At 52.5% G+C, this 15,741-nt stretch overlaps 1 protein-coding gene across 1 annotated transcript in view; it reads right to left on the reverse strand.

Moving 5' to 3' along the window:
• PRPF8 (pre-mRNA processing factor 8) overlaps positions 1-15,741 on the reverse strand; it is a 148,413-nt gene that overhangs the window by 71,308 nt on the left and 61,364 nt on the right. Inside the window, 5 exon segments of the mRNA XM_075335330.1 lie at positions 985-1,114; positions 8,395-8,564; positions 8,646-8,781; positions 8,863-9,042; positions 9,135-9,382. Coding sequence (XP_075191445.1) covers positions 985-1,114; positions 8,395-8,564; positions 8,646-8,781; positions 8,863-9,042; positions 9,135-9,382 — 864 coding nt within the window.

Raw genomic sequence — 15,741 nt, forward strand, 5'->3', positions numbered from 1 at the left:
CACCAGCGCGCAGCGCTGTTGTCCCCGGCGCACTAACACACCCAGCAATGCTGCGGTGTGGGCGCGATATATACGGGGACACAGAGTACCTTGACGTAGCAGGGCCTGTCCCCGACGATACTCAGCTCCATATCCAGCAGAGTCTCCAGGGGCTGTGGATGGAGCTCGGTCTCAGTGCCTGGAGACCGGTAAAATCCCACTTCACCCAGAGCCCGAAGGGGGATGGGGAAGGATGCAGCATGTGGGCTCCAGCCTCCGTACCCGCAATGGGTACCTCAACCTTAACAAACACCGCCGACAAAGAGTGGGGTGAGAAGGGAGCATGCTGGGGGCCCTAGTATGGCCCTCTTTTCTTCCATCCGACATAGTCAGCAGCTGCTGCTGCTGACTAAACAGTGGAGCTATGCATGTATGTGTGCCTCCTTCGCACAAAGCATGAAAACTGAGGAGCCCGTGATCCCACGGGAGGGTGTATAGCCAGAAGGGGAGGGGCCTTACACTTTTAAGTGTAATACTTTGTGTGGCCTCCGGAGGCAGTAGCTATACACCCCAATTGTCTGGGTCTCCCAATTAGGAGCGACAAAGAAAGGAGTATTAAAATTTAAAGTGAACCTATCAGATCACGCTGCCAAAATCAAGGGCAGCAAGACTTCCAGCCAGGTACGTGTCCTCTGATGGGCTCTGGCATTTCAGATAAAAATGTTTGAAGAGCCGGCTAGGATCTGTAGGAACAGACTAGACTAGTCTGGCACCACTCCCAGATGGCTTCACCACGTGCCGCTCAGTAATTGACAAGTCTCACCCATGATGGTACATAAGGAGAGATCGGTCATTCAACTAGAGCGACACAGGGAGAAGCTGTCTATTCCTATAATCCCCGGCCATGTTCTCTCTGAAACGCCTGCAGCCAGGCTCCGATTCACGCTGCTCGTAGTATGGGGAACATGAAATAACTTACAAGTTCCTTTAAAAGCAAGTACGTACATTGGCTCTGTTTATTGTGGGTGACCACCAAAGAGTAAATCTTCTGTTAGGGATCTGATTGAGACCAGATCTCTGAGCATTGGTCAGCTTCTTCCACTTCATAGATTCTTCAAATCCACTGGCTTTTTCCCTGATGACAAAAGCAAGAAAACAGAATCAGGTACTGAAATATTTAGTGTATACACCATATTGAACATAGAAGACTGTTAAATACAATGTTCAAATTCACCTGTGACCACAGTCATTATACGGGAATGTGCACACATAGCAGATTTGTGTGCGTATTTCCTGCATACAAAACTGCATGTTTTAGCATGAAAAATGCAGCACAAAAACGTAATTTTTTTTTTTTTTACTCATGCTTGTGCATTTTTTATGCGTAAGTTACAGCGATCGTGGGGGTTTCTTGTACAACCCCACAATCGCCGCTGGGTCTCTAGCTGATGTTACAGCCGGGACCCAGCAGTCACTGCCCGGAGCAGTGCCCATGCCGCACCCGGTAGTTTAACCCCCTGAATGCTGTGATCAAAGCATTCAGGAGGTAGAGAGAGTTCGGATTTGTTGCGTTGCGTCGTGTCACTGCAGAAAATTCTGCAGTGATTTGACAGCTCATGTGCGATTCAAAATCGCTGCAGAAACACTGTAATGGATGCAGTGTGTCTGCAGAATAGATGCCGATTTCATGCGCTCGGATGCTGCCTCTCCCATAGACAGAGTGGGAGCTGCATCCAAAGCGCATGAAAGACGTGACATGCTGCATTTTTGAACGCACTGATTTGGATCAAAATTTCAGCATCCAAATCGCTGCGCTCTCAAATGCAACGTGCGGAACGATTCAGATTGTGCTGGGGACGCAGGATGCATGCATTTACGCTGCAGTGCTAGACTCAGCGTAAATGCATGCAATACGCACACAGCCTAATTTCTTACCTCTCCCTGGTGATCAGGTCCCTGTAATCCTATCAAAAGGCACCTGATTGCTGCCATGGCAACCTTGGGTCATCCCAATGACGATGACGGGATACTGAGCTACGGAGCGCCTCACAGACCATGCGGTATGCATGGTGGGTGAGGTGAACGGTCAGTGCTGCTATTGCAGCACTGATAGATATAACCCACTGCAGTGATCGAGCTCTGAAGTGGATTATATAAACGCAGTAAAAAAACCGCAAAGAGAATTGACATGCTGCTTCTTTTTTCGGCAACAAAATCTATAAGTAAAAATGCGACATGGAACAGGATTCTCATAGACTTTTCTGGCATGTATTCTTCCATTCAGTATTTATTAAAATCTGCAAGAAAAAGAAAGCAGCAAAAAAGGGAATTTTGTTTACTTACCGTAAATTCCTTTTCTTATAGCTCCTATTGGGAGACCCAGACAATTGGGTGTATAGCTTCTGCCTCTGGAGGCCACACAAAGTATTACACTTTTAAAAAAGTGTAACCCCTCCCCTCTGCCTATACACCCTCCCGTGGATCACGGGCTCCTCAGTTTTGGTGCAAAAGCAGGAAGGAGAAAACATATAAATTGGTCTAGGGTAAATTCAATCCGAAGGATGTTCGGAGAACTGAAGACCATGAACCAAAAGAACAAATCAACATCAACAACATGTGTACACAAAAGAACAAACAGCCCGAAGGGCACAGGGGTGGGTGCTGGGTTTCCCAATAGGAGCTAGAAGAAAAGGAATTTATGGTAAGTAAACAAAATTCCCTTTTTCTTTGTCGCTCCATTGGGAGACCCAGACAATTGGGACGTCCAAGAGCAGTCCCTGGGTGGGTAAAAGAATACCTCAATAAAAGGAGCCGAAAACGGCCCCCTCTTACAGGTGGGCAACCGCCGCCTGGAGGACTCGCCTACCTAGACTGGCGTCTGCCGAAGCATAGGCATGCACTTGATAGTGCTTCGTGAAAGTGTGCAGACTAGACCACGTAGCTGCCTGACACACCTGCTGAGCCGTCGCCCGGTGCCGCAAAGCCCAGGACGCACCCACGGCTCTGGTAGAATGGGCTTTCAACCCTGAAGGAAGTGGAAGCCCAGAAGAACGGTAGGCCTCGAGAATCGGTTCCTTGATGCACCGAGCCAAGGTTGACTTGGAAGCCTGAGAGCCCTTACGCAGGGGCGCCGTGCGAGACACGTAGAACCGGAGTGCTCTCACTAGATCCAAAGAGTGCAAATCCTTTTCACACTGGTGAATTGGATTAGGGCAAAAGGAAGGCAAGGAGATATCCTGATTTAGATGAAAGGGGGATACCACCTTAGGAAGAAATTCCGGGACAGGACGCAGAACCACCTTATCCTGGTGAAAGACCAGGAAGGGGGCTTTGCATGACAGCGCTGCAAGCTCAGACACTCTCCGAAGTGATGTGACCGCCACCAGGAAGGCCACCTTCTGAGAAAGACGGGAGAGAGAAACATCCCGCAGCGGCTCAAAAGGCGGCTTTTGAAGAGCCGTCAGAACCCTGTTAAGATCCCAAGGATCCAACGGACGTTTGTAAGGTGGGACCATGTGGCAAACCCCCTGCAGGAACGTGCGGACCTGCGGAAGCCTGGCTAGACGCTTTTGAAAAAACACGGAGAGCGCCGACACTTGGCCCTTGAGAGAGCCGAGGGACAAACCCTTGTCCATTCCAGATTGTAGGAATGAAAGAAATGTGGGTAAAGCAAACGGCCATGGAGACAAACCGTTATCAGAGCACCAGGATAAGAAAAGTTGCCAAGACCTGTAATAGATTTTGGCGGACGTTGGCTTCCTGGCTTGTCTCATGGTGGCAATGACATCCTGAGATAACCCTGAAGACGCTAGGAGCCAGGACTCAATGGCCACACAGTCAGGTTGAGGGCCACAGAATTCAGATGGAAAAACGGGCCTTGTGACAGCAAGTCTGGGCGGTCTGGAAGCGCCCACGGTTGACCCACCGTGAGATGCCACAGATCCGGATACCACGACCGCCTCGGCAAGTCTGGAGCGACGAGAATGGCGCGACGGCAGTCGGACCGGATCTTGCGTAGTACTCTGGGCAGCATTGCCAGAGGGGGAAACACATATGGCAGTCGAAACTGCGACCAATCCTGGACCAGAGCGTCCGCTGCCAGAGCTCTGTGATCCTGAGCCCGTGCCATGAAGGCCGGGACCTTGTTGTTGTGTCTCGATGCCATGAGATCGACGTCCGGCGTTCCCCAGCGGCGACAGAGCTCTCGAAACACGTCTGGGTGAAGAGACCATTCCCCCGCGTCCATGCCCTGACGACTGAGAAAATCTGCTTCCCAGTTTTCCACGCCCGGGATGTGAACTGTGGAGATGGTGGAGCCTGTGACTTCCACCCACTGCAGAATCCGCTCGACTTCCTGGAAGGCTTGACGACTGCGAGTGCCGCCTTGGTGGTTGATGTAGGCGACGGCAGTGGCGTTGTCCGACTGGATTCGGATCTGCCTGCCCTCCAGCCACCGATGGAAAGCCAATAGGGCTAGATATACTGCCCTTATCTCCAGAATATTGATCTGAAGGGACGATTCTATTGGGAGTCCAGGTTCCTTGAGCCCTGTGGTGGAGAAAAACCGCTCCCCAACCTGACAGGCTCGCGTCCGTGGTGACCACGGCCCAGGTTGGGGGGAGGAAGGATTTTCCCCGAGACAGAGATGTGGGTAGAAGCCACCACTGAAGTGATGTTTTGGTTGCAAGTGAAAGAGAGATGTTCTTGTCGAGGGAAGCCGAACTCTTGTCCCATTTGCGAAGAATGTCCCATTGGAGTGGCCGTAGATGGAATTGCGCGAATGGCACTGCCTCCATAGCTTCAACCATCTTCCCCAGGAAGTGCATGAGGCGCCTTAAGGGGTGTGACTGACTCCGAAGAAGTGACTGCACCCCCGCCTGCAGAGAAAGCTGTTTGTCCCGCGGTAGCTTGACTAACGCTGGAAGGGTATGAAACTCCATCCCGAGGTAAGTCGGTGATTGGGTCGGCGTCAACTTGGATTTCGGGAAATTGATGATCCACCCGAACTGCTGGAGAGTCGCCAGAGTGACGGTAAGACTTCGTTGACACGCCACCCGAGAAGGGGCCCTGACTAGGAGATTGTCCAAGTATGGGATTACCGAGTGGCCCTGAGAGTGCAGGACCGCCACGACGGATGCCATGACTTTGGTTAAGACCCGTGGGGCTGTCGCCAGGCCGAAGGGCAATGCGACGAACTGGAGTTGTTCGTCCCCGATGGCGAAACGCAGGAAACGTTGGTGTTCAGGTGCGATCGACACATGGAGATAAGCATCCTTGATGTCGATCGATGCTAGGAAGTCTCCTTGTGACATCGAGGCGATGACCGAGCGGAGAGATTCCATCCGAAACAGTCTGGTTCTCACATGTCTGTTGAGCAGCTTGAGGTCCAGAACGGGACGGAAAGACCCGTCCTTTTTTGGCACCACGAACAAGTTGGAGTAAAATCCGCGACCACGTTCCTGCAGGGGAACGGGAATCACAACTCCTTCCATCTTTAGAGCGTCCACCGCCTGAGACAGTGCGTCTGCCTGTGCGGGGGTGGGGAGGTTCTGAAGAAACGAGCCGTAGATCGAGAGCTGAACTCTATCCTGTAACCATGAGACAGAATGTCTCTCACCCATCGGTCTTGAACGTGTGGCCACCAGGCGTCGCCAAAGCGGGAGAGCCTGCCACCGACCGAGGATGTGGCTAGATGAGGCCGAGAGTCATGAGGAGGCCTTCTTGGAGGCAGTGCCTCCTGCGGCCTTTTGGGGGCGTGGCTTGGACCGCCACCCATAGGAGTTCCTCTGGCCTTTCTCCGGCCGGTTGGACGAAGAGGATTGGGGCTTGGCGGAGGGACGAAAGGACCGAAACCTCGATTGGATTTTTCTCTGCTGAGGTCTCTTAGGTTTGGACTGGGGTAAGGAGGAGTCCTTTCCCGAGGATTCCTTAATAATCTCATCCAACCGTTCGCCAAACAAACGTTCGCCCGAAAAAGGCAAACCAGTTAAGAACCTTTTGGAAGCAGAGTCTACTTTCCATTCGCGCAGCCACATGGCCCTGCGGACTGCCACGGAGTTAGCGGATGCTACAGCCGTACGGCTAGCAGAGTCCAGGACGGCGTCCATGGCGTAGGACGAAAAGGCTGATGCCTGAGAGGTCAAGGAAGACACATGCGGAGCAGAATTCCGCGTGACAGCATTAATCTCAGTCAGACATGCCGAGATTGCTTGGAGAGCCCACACAGCCGCAAAGGCCGGGGCAAAAGACGCGCCCGTGGCCTCATAAATAGACTTCACCAAGAGCTCTGTCTGTCAGTGGCATCCTTCAGGGATGAGCCATCGGCAACAGACACAACGGACCTAGCAGCCAATCTAGAGACTGGCGGATCCACCTTGGGTGAGTGCGCCCAGCCCTTAACGACCTCAGGTGAAAAGGGATAACGCGTGTCAGAGTGCCTTTTAGCAAAACGCTTGTCCGGGACCGCTCTGGGCTTCTGGACAGCGTCCCTGAAGTTAGAGTGATCAAAAAACGTATTGCGCGTACGTTTGGGGAATCGAAATTGGTGTTTCTCCTGCTGAGAAGCCGACTCCTCTACCGGTGGAGGCGGGGGAGAGAGATCCAACACCTGGTTGATGGACGAAATAAGATCATTTACTAAGGCGTCCCCCTCAGGGGTATCAAGGTTGAGGGCGAAGTCAGGGTCAGAGCCCTGAGCTCCCACGTCCGCCTCGTCATCCTGAGAGTCCTCCAGCTGAGATCCAGAGCAGCGTGAGGAGGCCGGGGAAGAGTCCCAGCGAGGCCGCTTAGCCGGTCTGGGACTGCGATCCGGGCAGGAGTCCTCCGCCTGGGACCTAGGGGCTATCCTGGGAGCGCGCTGCGGCGCGGAACGAGAAGGCCCTGGAGGAGACAAACTAACAAGGGCGGGGGCCTGTGAAGAGCCCGGTCTGGACTGCAAAGCCTCAAGGAGCTTAGATGACCATTTGTCCATAGACTGTGCAATGGATTGAGAAAGTGACAGAGAGTTTCTCAGCGAAAGAGGCCAATGACTGTGACTCTGTCCCTGCAGCCTGCTCAGGAGGAGCAGGGGGATCTACATGAGCCGAGGGGCCCACAAGTGCCCCGGGCTCCAGCTGAGCAAGCGTGGCAGGAGTCGAGCATTGATCACAGTGAGGGTAGGTGGATCCCGCAGGCAACATAGCCCCACAAGAGGTACAGGCTGCGAAAAAAACCCTGTGTCTTAAGGGCTTTGCTCCTTGTGGACGACATGCTGCAAGCAATAATTGTCCCTTAGGAGAGCGACCACTGAGGGTATATGGGAAAGGGTTAAACAGCCGTTCCGAATATATATAATATATGTAGATATATATATCACGGCACCCTAGGGGAACCAGCACCGGGTGACCGGTGTGGCTTACCAACCGCTGGTGTTCTCCTGATTCTCTGTCGTGGGTCCCCCAAAGCTGTAGAGATGTGCAGCAGCAGCATAAACCGGCAGAATGTCAAACATGGCCGCCGGAGCTCTCAAGGGGGGAGTGGAGCCATGGGCGGCGCCGGGAAAAGGCGGGAATCTGGAGGCCCCATAGTGGTCCATGAGAGGGGAGGGGAGGCATGCCAAGATGCTCCAGCCCTCTGTCGGTAATACCGCCCTTCCCCCTGACAAGCAGGCCCGGGGGCGGGATTTTTCGCGACTAGGCCGCGATGAAGCCGGGGACTAAATTTAAGGCCGTGCCCGACAAGCAGGCACGGCCGGCGCGGAAGTCCGATGAAAAAAAGAACGGACGGCGCTACTGGGGAGAGAGGCAACCTCTCTCCCCGTACCGTCCCCCCATGGGGACACAGAGTACCTTGAAGGTGCAGGGCCCGGTCCCTGAGGATGAAAATGCTCCGGTCCAGCAGGTTCCACCAGGGGCTGCGGATGGAGCACGGTCTCAGCAGGTGAATGACCGATGAAGCTCCCACTTCTCCCAGAGCCGCATAAGGGATGGTGAAGGAGACGGCATGTGGCTCCAGCCTTTGTACCCGCAATGGGTACCTCAACCTTAACAACACCGCCGACATAGTGGGGTGAGAAGGGAGCATGCCGGGGACCCCATAGGGGACCTCTTTTCTTCTGTGATACTATGTATGATAAAAAAAAAAAAAAGAAAAAAAAAAAAAAGATTATCTATGAGTGGATGTGTGCCTCCTTCCACACAAAGCATAAAACTGAGGAGCCCGTGATCCACGGGAGGGTGTATAGGCAGAGGGGAGGGGTTACACTTTTTTAAAAGGGTAATACTTCGTGTGGCCTCCGGAGGCAGAAGCTATACACCCAATTGTCTGGGTCTCCCAATGGAGCGACAAAGAAAAAGCAACGTGTCCGCATAGCCTTAAAAGTTTAAATCAAAGAGGTCTATAATAAAACTATTCTGTAATTAAATGATCGTTCCCTACCAGAAGAGACCCTCCCATGTTGGAAAGTAAGTGCCTTTAAACAGTGTATGCTCCAAGATGCCTTCCACTCCTCCAAGGGCCTGGATCATGTCTGTACGGTAATTATTCAAATTCCAAAGTTTCCCGTCGTGTCTCTGATGTGTCCACCAGAATGGGTTTTGTTTCAATACCTAAGGAAAAAAGTATGGTTAAATATTATAAGCAGCACAAACAAAGGACAGACTATCGATAACTACATGATGCCACATTACCTGGTATTGTTTGAAATCTGTACGGACTCTCCATCCTTTGTCATAGGCCAAAGTGTGCCTGTCCTTCTGGAAGAGTGTGTTGATACGTGGGATACCTCTATCCCATGAATCCTCCAAATCTTCAAGTGTAAGACGTCTGTAATAAAGAAACATTTTTCAACTCCCTGAACTGCAACTACAAACCTTTGTCTGCAGGATAATGGAAAAGTGCGAGTACCTGTTCTGAGCAATGGCTTCCTGCCTCTTCAGAGCATATTCAGCCCAAACTCTCTGAGAATCGATAAACTCGCTCTCCCATGGCTGGATGTAGCGATACAAGTTTGGAATGAGCTGGTCCTCTTCATGGCTCATACCGGAGCGGAAATGGGTGATTCCAACATCTGTCTGTTTAGACCACCTGTAAAGAAAGAAAAGGAAGGGAAATCATTACACGTATTGGAGCATAAGTATATAAAAAGTGATGTATAATGACTTATAAGCAATTTTTACCTGAGATCAGATTGTGGGATAAGCACGTGCCCCATAGACAACATCCCCAAACCACCAAGTTCTTTGGGAGTGTAGAAAACCACTGGTGGGAAACGACTTGGCATTTTGGAGTTCAGACCGATCTTAATTCTGGTTTGAATTTTGTTCTCACATTTCACCAACAGATCAAGCAACTCCTGCGTATTTACCACAGCCTCGCGGAAGTAAGTCATGAGCCCGATCAATGCAGTGTTCCATTTGTTCACAATCTGGAGAAAAACGAGATTGCAATTAAATCGGCAAAACACATGGTACACACACAAAAAAGGATTATGCTCTGTGAACACCCTACAGAAAAAAAATGAAGATGAATTTTGGTGTAGATATCGGTTTCAATCCAAAGTGGAGTATAAGCAAATAAATTAAAGGGTTATTTCTCACATTACAATATAGTTTATAAGAATGTACAGTGCTTTTTGTGCAAATATAACATGTTTAAATTTGTTCCAATTTGCACATAGTACGCCCTAATGATCCCCTCCAGTTGGCATTGAAATAATCCTGCTGTAGTTCCTCTGCCCCTTGTCAAAGTCGCTCCCAGCATGTCTCTCACAGCTCTCAGCCACTGACATAGAATGTATTCTACATTTACAATAAATAAAGAGAATTTTGTTTACTTACCATAAATTCTTTTTCTTATAGTTCCGTATTGGGAGACCCAGACCATGGGTGTATAGCTTCTGCCTCCGGAGGACACACAAAGTACTACACTAAAAAGTGTAGCTCCTCCCTCCGAGCATATACACCCCCTGGATAACCAAATATACCCAGTTTAGTGCAAAAGCTGAAGGAGAGTAGCCACCCACAAGTAGAGATAGAGCAAGAACCGGAACAGCCGGAGCCTCTGTCTACAACAACAGCCGGTGATAACACGCGGAACAAGAAACTGCCAACAGGCAACAGGGAGGGTGCTGGGTCTCCCATTACGGAACTATAAGAAAAAGAATTTACGGTAAGTAAACAAAATTCTCTTTTTCTTCATCGTTCCTATGGGAGACCCAGACCATGGGACGTCTCAAAGCAGTCCATGGGTGGGAATAAACAGAAAACTGAGAAGTAGGCGAAATCTAACTTCACAAATGGGCGACAGCCGCCTGAAGGGTGCGTCTGCCCAAGCTCGCATCTGCCGAAGCATGAGCATGCACTTGGTAGTGCTTCGAAAAGGTATGCAGACTAGTCCAAGTGGCAGCCTGACCGACCTGCTGAGCCGTAGCCTGGTGCCTGAAAGGCCAAGAGGCACCGACAGCTCTGGTCGAGTGTGCCTTGATCCCCGGCGGGGGAGGCACCTGAGTACACTGGTAGGCGTCAGAAATGGCCGACCTAATCCAACGAGCTAGGGTCGGCTTAGAAACCGAGGGGCCCTTACGCCGACCTGTGGTCAGCACAAAAAGAGAGGTGCGCCGCCTAAGAACAGCGGTGCGAGACACATAGATCCGGAGCACCCGCACCAGATCCAGCGTATGCAACGCTTTTTCAAAGCGATGAACAGGAGCCGGACAAAAGGAAGGCAGGGAAATGTCCTGGTTAAGGTGGAAAGGAGAAACCACCTTAAAAGTCCGGAGTCGGACGGAGAACCACCTTGTCCTGATGAAAAACCAAAAAAGGTGACTCCGAAGAGAGCGCAGCCAAATCAGACTCTCCTGAGAGAAGCTATGGCCACTAGAAAGACCACTTTCTGTGAAAGACGAGACAAAGAAACCTCCCTAAGAGGCTCAAAGGGGGGTTTCTGGAAAGCCGTGAGGACCAGATTAAGGTCCCAGGGATCCAAAGGCCGCCGGTAAGGCGGAATGATGTGGAATGCGCCCTGCATGAAGGAGGGCACCTGAGCCAGCCGGGCGATATGCCGCTGGAACAACACTGACAGAGCAGAGACCTATCCCTTGAGGGATAGTCCTAGCTGTAGACCGGACTGTAGAAAGGACAGGCGGGTCGGCAAGGAAAAAGGCCAAGAAGCATGGCCGGAAGAGCGACACCAGGACAGGAAAATTCTCCAGGTCCTGTGATAGATCTTGGCCAAGGAATACTTCCGAGCCCGAGTCATAGTGGAGATGACTTCAGGAGGGATACCAGAAGTCGTCAAGATCCAGGACTCAAGAACCACGCCGTCAATCTAAGAGCCGCAGAATTCTGGCGGAAAAACGGACCTTGTGAGAGAAGGTCTAGACGGTCCGGGAGATGCCACGGCGCCTCTACGGACAGATGGAGCAGGTCTGGGTACCAAGCTCGCCTGGGCCAGTCTGGAGCAATGAGAATGACCCGACGGCCCTCCATTCTGATCTTGCGCAGGACTCTGGGCAAGAACTAGAGGGGGAAACACGTAAGACAGAAGAAACTGGGACCAATCTTGAACCAGCGCGTCCGCTGCAAAGGCCTGAGGATCGTGGGAGCAAAGATCCACTTCCGGAGTGCCCCACTTGCGGCAGAGTGCCAAAACACTGCCGAATGCAGAGTCCACTTGCCGCTGTCCACGGTTTGACGGCTGAGATAATCTGCCTCCCAGCTTTCCACGCCTGGGCTGTGGACTGCGGATATGGTGGACTTGGAGTCCTCCGTCCACTGAAGGATGCGTTGAACCTCCAACATTGCCAGGCGGTGAGTGTCCCGCCCTGGTGGTTGATGTAGGCAACCGCTGTCGCGTTGTCTGACTGGACTCGAATGTGCTTGCCCGCCAACAGGTGGTGAAAGGCTAAGAGAGCTAGAAGGACAGCTCTGGTTTCCAGCACATTGATCGAGAGGGCTGATTCGGACGGAGTCCAAGTGCCCTGCGCTCTGTGGTGGAGATATACTGCTCCCCAGCCGGATAGACTGGCATCCGTGGTGAGGATCACCCAGGACGGGGCCAGGAAGGAGCGTCCCTGAAGAGAGAGGGGCCGAAGCCACCACTGAAGGGAGCCCCTGGTCTGTGGCGACAGAGCCACTAATCTGTGCAAGGAGGAAGTCCGCTTGTCCCAACAGCGGAGAATGTCCAGCTGCAGAGGACGCAGATGGAACTGGGCAAAGAGAACCGCTTCCATTGACACCACCATCTGACCCAGCACCTGCATTAGGTGCCTGATGGAATGACGGCGGGGCCTCAGCAGAGAGCGCACCGCCAGTGGAGGGACTGCTGTTTGACTAAGGGCAGCTTCACAAGTGCCGGCAGAGTCTCGAATTGCATCCCTAGGTACGTGAGCTTCTGGGTCGGAGTGAGAGTGGACTTGGGCAGAATGACAAGCCACCCGAATTGGACTAGAGTGGCGAGAGTGAGCGAGGCACTCCGCTGACAGTCTGCACTGGATGAAGCCTTGACTAGAAGGCCGACCAGGAAAAGGGATCACTGCCAACCCCTGGAGGTGCAGAACCGCAACCACTGCTGCCATGACCTTGGTGAATACTCGAGGGGCCGTGGCTAACCCGAAGGGAAAAGCCACGAATTGGAAATGTTCCTCTCCGATTGCAAAACGTAGCCAACGCTGGTGTGAAACTGCAATTGGTACATGCAGATAGGCATCTCTGATGTCGATGGATGCTAGGAATCTCCTTGGGTCATTGAGGCAATGAGTGATCGCAGAGACTCCATGCGAAAATGCCGCACCTGAACATGCTTGTTGAGAAGCTTGAGATCCAGGATGGGCCGGAAGGAACCGTCCTTTTCGGGGACTAGGAAGAGATTTGAGTAGAAACCTCTGAACCGTTCCCAGGCGGGAACCGGTAACATTACTCCGTTGGCCTGCAAGGATGCCACGGCCTGTGAGAAGGCGGCGGCCTTGGAGCAGGGGGGAAGTTGACAGAAAAAAATCTGTTTGGCGGGCTGGATAGAATTCTATCCTGTAGCCGTGGGAGATGATATCCCGCACCCACTGATCAGAGACGTGTTGAAACCACACGTCGCCAAAGTGGGAGAGCCTTTCACCGACCAAGGACGTTGCTGGCGGGGCCAGATAGTCAAGAGGAGGCTGCCTTAATGGCAGCAGCTCCTGCGGTCTAGGACGCGGCTTCGTGCGCCAGTTGGGTTTTTGGTCCTTGGCTGAGCTAGAGGACGAGGCCGAGGGCTTAGAGGACGACCAGTTGGAGGAACGAAAGGAACGAAACCTCGACTGCTTCCTGCCCTGGACAGGTTTCCTGGTTTTGGTTTGTGGCATGGAAGTACTCTTCCCGCCAGTAGCCTCCTTAATAATTTCATCCAGTTGTTCACCGAACAGCCTGGACCCAGCAAAAGGGAGTCCAGCAAGGAACTTCTTTGAGGAAGCATCTGCCTTCCACTCTCGAAGTCACAGGATCCTGCGGATAGCGAGGGAATTAGCCGAAGCCACCGCAGTGCGGTGAGAAGCCTCCAGCATGGCAGACATGGCATAGGATGAAAAAGCTGAAGCTTGGGAGGTTAAGGCAACCATTTCGGGCATAGATTCCCTGGCGAGGGAATGCATCTCCTCCAGAGAAGCAGAGATGGCTTTGAGAGCCCACACTGCTGCAAAAGTTGGGGAGAACGAGGCCCCTGCCGCCTCATATACAGATTTGGCTAGAAGGTCGACCTGGCTGTCAGTGGAATCCTTAAGAGAGGTGCCATCAGCCACTGATACAACGGTCCAGGCTGAGAGTCTAGACACCGGGGGGTCTACCTTTGGTTAATGAGCCCACTCCTTGACCACCTCAGGTGGAAAGGGAAAACGGTCATCAGAACGGCGCTTTGGGAAGCGTTTGTCAGGACAGGCCCTAGGCTTGGTCACAGCGGCCTGAAAACTGGAGTGGTTAAAGAACACACTCTTTGTCCTCTTAGGCGAGGTAAACTGGTGCTTTTCTGCCAGAGAGGGTTGCTCCTCTGATACTGGCGGATTGAGATCCAGTACAGAATTAATGGACGCAATCAAATCACTAACATCTGAGTCGGTTTCGGACAGATCAATGGGGCACATGGAGTTAGCCTCCGAGCCCCCTGTAAAGGCATCCTCCTCATCCCGCGAGTCAGCTTCTGAAACAGCCGCGGGACGAGGAAGGAGATGGAGCTCTGCGTCTCCTTTTAGGAGGACAGGGTCTGGGACCAGATGATGAATCCTCTGTGAGCTCCGCTGAGAGAGCCCTAGCAGCAGAGGCACCCTGTGAAGGGGGCTGATGCATGTTCAGCAAAGTCCTGGACAGCTGTCCCATGGAGTCGGCAAAAGACTGGGAGATAGACCTAGATAAGGATTCTACCCAAGCCGGGGGTTCAGCCACAGGAGCCGGAGCAGCCGGAGAGACCCCTGGGGGTACGATTCCAGGCTGAGGCATCGTCAGGTTAGAGCAGGATAGGATAGGTGTGGATAATGTGGATAGGTGCTCGGTTCAGGCAGTAGGAGCTTACATGCAGTGCATACTGAATACAGCCTTGCTCCTCGTGTGAGACATGCTGCTGGAATGGGGGCTCTGCCAGAATGACCCCCAGAGAGTATATACAGAAGGTCCACAACCGGAGGTTGTGGCTTACCAGACCGCTGGAGCGGTTTGTGTGCCCTCCAGATCCCGAAGCCCGGACCCCCAATCACCTCAGCAGGGATGCTGCAGACCAGTGGTGATCGCAGGGAAAACCGCTGAGAAAATGGCCGCCGGAGCGAAGAGAGGGGGCGGGACTCACTCTGAGAGCGGGATGTGGAGGGCCAAAGAGACTTACAGGGGAGGAGACATGTACTCAGTGAGGAGTGTCTCTCCCCTTTGTAGAACGGCCGCTGGGCGGAGCCGCACTGTCCCTCTGCATGAATGACATGCGAGGGCAGTGAAACCGAAAGTAGGCCTCCGGGCGAAGGCGGGGCCTAATTTTGAGCGGTGCGGCCGGCGCGCAGGCACCATCGGCGCGGTTCTCAGGCGACAGCCAGAGAACCCGCCGGAAATGTCATAAAAATCACTCAGCACACTCTCCCACAACAATAAAGTACAAGGGACCCCCATATATAAACGTCTCAGGTACTTAGCTTGCTGAGACACAGGGTTCCAAGTCCCTGGGGATGAGTGCTCCGGTCCAGCAGGATCCTGAAGGGCTGCGGATGGAGACCGGTCTCATGCCAAGCATGGAGAACCGTGCTGGCTCCCACTTCAAGCCAGAGCCCCGGAGGGATGGTGAAGGAGCACGGCATGTAAGGCTCCAGCCTTGGAATCAACCTTAACAGCACCACCGACACAGTGGGGTGAGAAGGGACATGCCGGGGGTCCAGGCTTGGACCCGCTTTTCTTCAAACTCTTTCCAAAAATGAAAAATCAGATGAGAATGCATGTGTGGATGTATGCCTCCTGAACACAAAGCGATAAACTGGCTAGATCTGGTTCTCCAGGGGGTGTATAAGCTCAGAGGGAGGAGCTACACTTTTGAGTGTAGTACTTTGTGTGTCCTCCGGAGGCAGAAGCTATACACCCAATGTCTGGGTCTCCCATAGGAACGATAAAGAAAAAATCATACAAGCAGCTATTGTGATGTATGTGACAATCTAGTGTACGGGACCATACCATGCATAGAGGGATAGAGTGCATACAGATTAGGTTGACAATGTGGCAAAAATCTCTCGTGGAGGAAAAGCAGAGCTGCGCACTTCATAGCAAAGCTGTACTGTAAGCCTGTGATGTT

This window comes from Anomaloglossus baeobatrachus, chromosome 2 (assembly GCF_048569485.1).
Source record: "Anomaloglossus baeobatrachus isolate aAnoBae1 chromosome 2, aAnoBae1.hap1, whole genome shotgun sequence".
NCBI classification, from domain to species: domain Eukaryota; kingdom Metazoa; phylum Chordata; class Amphibia; order Anura; family Aromobatidae; genus Anomaloglossus; species Anomaloglossus baeobatrachus.